The sequence below is a fragment of the Nymphalis io genome, chromosome 5 (assembly GCF_905147045.1).
Source record: "Nymphalis io chromosome 5, ilAglIoxx1.1, whole genome shotgun sequence".
Classification (NCBI taxonomy): Eukaryota; Metazoa; Arthropoda; class Insecta; order Lepidoptera; family Nymphalidae; genus Nymphalis; species Nymphalis io.
Genome location: NC_065892.1, coordinates 11,032,356 through 11,037,894, shown reverse-complemented (window position 1 = coordinate 11,037,894; position 5,539 = coordinate 11,032,356). Strand labels below are relative to the sequence as shown.

The 5,539-nt window shown below is 28.8% G+C and overlaps 1 protein-coding gene across 1 annotated transcript; it reads right to left on the bottom strand.

The window, feature by feature from the left end:
- Positions 1–767: 767 nt before the first annotated feature.
- Positions 768–3,837, bottom strand: LOC126768626 (uncharacterized). Its single transcript, XM_050486826.1, has 2 exons — positions 2,079–3,837; positions 768–1,709 (listed from the first exon to the last, which is right to left on the bottom strand). Exons 1-2 carry the CDS (start codon positions 3,727–3,729, stop codon positions 781–783), a joined length of 2,580 nt encoding a protein of 859 aa, XP_050342783.1. The 5' UTR covers positions 3,730–3,837; the 3' UTR covers positions 768–780.
- Between the last annotated feature and the right edge of the window lie 1,702 nt (positions 3,838–5,539).

Genomic DNA, 5,539 nt, shown 5'->3' with positions numbered 1-5,539 from the left:
TTTGAATCACACGGATGAAAATATTAATTATAACAATAGTGACGAGAAAAGACAAGACGATGATTGCTATTTTTACATCGAAAACATAAAAAGTAAAGCTAATGTCGATGACCATATTAACACTTCAGATCCTCAGGTATTAAATGAAATTATAGAAAGACGAGATGAAAATAAAAAGTTATAATTTTAACATTAACTTTAATTTTATTTATTCGAATAGACAGTTTTTGAAAAAAGATACAATTGTGCTACATATAATATTGTAGTAGAAGTTGTTACGATAGCCGCTGTACGTCTTTTTCGGTATGCGTCAGAAGCTCTTGTGATATTGTAATTAACGCTAATATACTAAATATACCAAAAAACCGTCTCGTTTGTATAGTGACTAGATAAAAGACTGTAGATCCTGAAGTCCAAACCCTAGGTCTGGCCGATAAAAAGTTATTGGGATTTAAAAAAAAATCTGAATAGCATCTAGTCTGGAAGTTGGAAATGTGTGTATCTCCAGTGCCCCGGAAAACACATAAAGCCTTGCGCCTAATCTTTTTCCGGTAGTGGCAGATTTAATTGAAAATGAGGGAATAGAGAGTGCATCTCTGTTTGCGCATTCACTTGTGCACTATTACATGTCCTGCGTAGTTGATTAATCTTTCGTGAGATTAGTCACCGTGGCCGAAATCGGTCAAGAAAATATAGATTAATTAAAAAATAAACCATAAATAACACCATAACTTTATTTAATTATTGGACATTTTCGTTACCTTTGATTACTTACAAAAACTAATTCGTACAAAATAAACAACACAAACATGCTCGACAACCTTCAAAACAAATGATACAAGGAGTCCAACAAATCAACGCAAGAAGATATATAATTAAATGACAGAAATTTGTCATGAAAGTAACTAAGTTAAGGTATTGTGGATATAAATCTGGGCAAATATAATATAACCACAAACAGGGTGTCTTTCGCAAGGTGGTTAAAAGCATGTGGCGGCATCCATACAGAGCTTGATCATGTCGTTTTTGTATTCTTCGTTTTCTTAACTTACGTTTTCTTTCATACAATGACTTTTGAGCTCCAGTCTTGCCTTTATTCGCAAAAAGTGCGTCATAGATAGCTGTGTCTTCTATTTGATCGGCAATTACATTCATAGTATTCGATTGCTTTATAGTTTCTGACATCCTCGAATTTTTGTTTGACCATGTCCTGGTTAACCAACCTTTTATTCTTTTTATTGTGCCAGGGGGATCCTTTGCTCTTTCCCTAACATACACAAAGCTTCCAATGGGATTTAGCAGCATAGAGAAAGTCATTGAAAATATTTTAATTATCAAATTAACTCCAATATTTATAATACCAATTACAAAATTCGTCATGCAATTCCAAGCAAGTTCCTCGTCATTTTTATTTTTTTTTATAATTTTTTCTACTTTTAAGTTTTCCTTGTCGGCCATCTTTTCACTTTCCTTGAACTCTTTTTCCTTTTGTTTTAATTTATTTTCGCAACGTACCCGTTTTCTTTGTAAGCATTTTATAATATGTCGTGACAAATTTTGTAACTTTGTTTGATGAGTAAAAGACGTCTGTGTTTTAAGCGATTTAAATACCTTTAGTCTTTTTCTTTTTTTCCTCTTGACACTTTTAACCTTGTTCTTTATAACTTCAGCTTCTTTTAAATTGCACTCACAAACATTTGCATATGATCCTTGTACATATTATTTCATTGAATTTTCATAATCATGTAATAAAAAAAATCATGTAAGTTAATATTTTAGTATTACTATTAAATTAAAAAAAAAACTGAGATTTTCTATATTTTTGAACTAGGAATTATTGTAAAGCAATATTCGGACCTTATATATAATATCATATTTTAATTTAATATGTTATACCCATGTACATCAGCGAATTTACACATTTTCATACGTTATATTACAACTACTGCTTAAACATCGTTCCTTATCATTTGTCTTACTTGGATATTTGCTCGCTTGTATATGTTAAGAACATGGTAAAAGCTTATTTTTCTTAAACATTATTAATATTTAAAAGAATAAAAACACTTAATTTATACCTATATTTCTCTTGAGCTGTAGTGCTATTGGAACTGAGACACGTCTTGTATTCTTTAATTCACCAGATTTCTTTTGTGGTTTTTCATAATATTGTTGGTTTGCAACATGATATCGTTGTTTATGACCACGAACCTTACTTATTTCGAAACCTGGAGTGATTTCGAAATTCTCGCATTTACTAAACACTCGAGACCATATTTTCGATAATTTACACTTTTTTACTGTTCTAACACACGTTTCATCTGTGCATTCTTTTATCATGGGTGAATTTTTTTTGCCTATACATTTACAAATTAGTTCAATATCTGGATCTTTGCTAGCCTCTTTGCAAATACCGGTAGGGCAAATTTCGTATTGAGGTGCCTTCTTAAACATTTTACCAATTTCTTTTGAATTTAATATTGTCATACTATTACGATTCAGTACGACTTCGACCACCGGTTTTCTTTGTTTTTCTTTATTTTTTATTTTTTTATTTTTATAGTATTTGGAAATTTTTTTAGAATCACAATTTGTATCGTTGCATACGATTAAATTTTTTTTTCTTTTACATTTGCAATCGAAACCAGGTTGTCCTTTAAATAATGCATGTTCGCATATACCTTTCTTACACACATTATGCCCTCCAGTTTTTAACGATTTTTCTCGCGAATCGCAAATACAAGAAGGTCTTCGTTTAATTTTTCCAAGAGTTTTTAATTTGGAATTAATTTCTGAAGAATTTACAACCCGCATATTAACAGAGTCAACCTTCATTTCAAACAATGGTTCTCCCTTTAAATCATGTACTATATTTTGTGATTTACTTGTATGTGGATTGACAAACATTTTAACCAAGTTACACTTACTCCATATTCCCATAATTTTCTCTGAACTGTCTTTTAAGAAAGTATTTTTGTGTCTTGTTTTCCTTTTACCGTTGCTTAAATTTTCCTTTTCATTTGAAATGACCAATTCCTTATCGAGTATATTTTTATCTTCAGCAGCAGGATTTTCTTTTCGCTGCTTATGATAATTTGAATAGAGTCCACCGAAAAAAGCGTCTCCGGTTCCTTTATGATTGATATGGTTCCGAAATAATTCTGATTTGATTATCGGTTTTCGTTTAAAAAAATCGAAACCTATTGGAGATTCAACTTTGTTCTTCTTATCTTTTATGTTAGAATCGAATTCTTGTTGTTTATTTGTTTTGAGATTTTGTCGATTTAAAACGCGTTTGCGTTTATTTCTTTTGCGATATAAACTTATTCGAGATTTCTTGACTAATGTTTTGGGATATTTGGATTTTACATTACTTTTGTCATTTATAAAATCGTTATTTGGTTCAGCTATTTGTTTTGCTTTACGTTTATCCTTGTTTGATTTTTTTGGTTTTAAAATCCGTTCCGGATTTTTACCTTGCCTATTCCAAGCCTCTGTTGTTTCTGCATCACCATACATATTCATAATAGATTGCCATGTTTTTGGTATATATGAGTTCATTTTATTTTCACATCCACAAATTTTTAAATCGTTGATATTTTTTTTATTTCTAATACTATATTTTGTATTAGATTTTTTTGACACAGTTTTATAAACTGGAGTGATATTGCTAGTTTCAATAAATTTTACAACCTTCTGCGTAGTCCTATTTTGCCTTTTCTTTGCCATTATAATTCTTAGTCAAGTGATATTGTTAATTATTTAATTATTATATTTATCGCTATCGCGATATATTTTTAATTACTTACGATTAATTTCTAGCTTATTTCAATTTGGTTCAATAAAAATAATTTTCTCTATTTAATCAGACACTTGTAATTTATAATAATCACTGTCACTATATTATGATACGTAAACCAAAGAGTATAAATTAATTTGGGTGTACTGCATAATATGCATTTATTTATATTATAAATCTTTGAATATAAACGAATATTAAATAAGTTATACAATCAGAAGAATAATGTTTTAATAAAATATATAATCAAATTGCATCCATATTGATTTAGAAATTCATACGAAAATTTTAACAAAAAATATTACAATTTATGTAAGCTGTAATATTTTTCTTACACTAAAACTCATAAAACACTAAATAAATGACGTTTACCTACGTGAAAAGTTTTAGTTTAAAAAATATATAAAATTAGCAAAAATAGTATTGATACTGGTATTACACCTATTTTTTTTAAAGTCAACTTAGCAAACATAAGTTACAATTTTAATCCTGTTTTATTGACATCTAAAAAATATTGTCAGACATCGGACTTGGGAACACCGAATCAACCAAGTCCGATATCTAGTAGAGACACCAACTAACCTCTTTTTATTCCTTTTCTGATATTTTTTTAAAGAAGTTCTCTTTAAAAAAATGACATTTTTAAAACCTGCCATAATTTTGTAATATTGACCGTAGACAGAGAAATATATAGACCAAGGGGCCGTGAAACCGTTAATCGCAAACAGAGATATTTTGTCAATGTGTGCGTATAATGTTGCCATAGTAATTGCATTCCCTATTTTGGGAGATAAATAATATTCAGGATTTAATTAAAATAAAAAGAGGTTATTAAATTTTACTTTTTAATATTTATTATTACTTTTTAATATTTTTTTTAATTAAAATATTTTTTTGCTTATTAATAAAGAATAGTTGCCACATATATGTTTATGTTAACCTCTTGACTCGGAATCTAATAATGTTATAAATTTATAAAGAGTGTTAAATTATATTGTCGTTAGGAAATTATAAATAGGAGAACGAATAAATTAAAATAACATATTTACATATAACGAAGCACTAGGTTATTATTGGACTCCGTATTTATTTGTTTACATTGTCGACGAGTCGATATTTTTTATCGAAAATCGGGACATTTTTTTTTAACTGACGCTGGCAGCGCTTACATGATAAATAATTATAGGTTATGAATGATAAAAACTGGAAAATCCTATTAACTTCAGGATTTTAATGCAATATAAGGTTCCGTCATGCTATGGCATAAATAAACATCACTGAGAAACTATATTTAGGGACAAAATAGTCGTACTTACGCGTTAATACACACGCCGGAAATTTTCTTGCTATCGCTTTAACATGAAATAATACGACAATATACTATTGTATAACCTTCAATATGATATAAGGATTGTGTCTCGGCCTTTTCACTGAATTAGAATCGTTTTCTAACATAAAAATAAGCTAAAATTGAACAAAAAACACAATGGACGCACCAACTGTCAAGTTTGTTTCGCTACTTGAGTAGCGTAGTACAAAAACAGATTAAAAACGGAAACTAAAACCAACATTTTCTGCTTTTTGCCTAAGTTATCACAATTATTTATTTTTAGATTTTTTTTCTCGTATACTCTATATGTATATTTACAAATATACAATAATGTGGATAAAATATATTTTGATAATAATAATTAAGAACATCTGATTTTCAACATTGTATCAACATAATAAAGGTTGATA

What these genes read in the sequence shown, in the direction of transcription:
- LOC126768626 (XM_050486826.1), bottom strand. Translation starts at nt 3,729, where the DNA reads ATGGCAAAGAAAAGGCAAAATAGGACTACGCAGAAGGTTGTAAAATTT. An exon ending in ACAGCTCAAGAGAAATATAG is followed by an intron (nt 1,710 to 2,078) that starts GTATAAATTAAG and finishes AATATGTACAAG; the next exon opens with GATCATATGCAAATGTTTGT.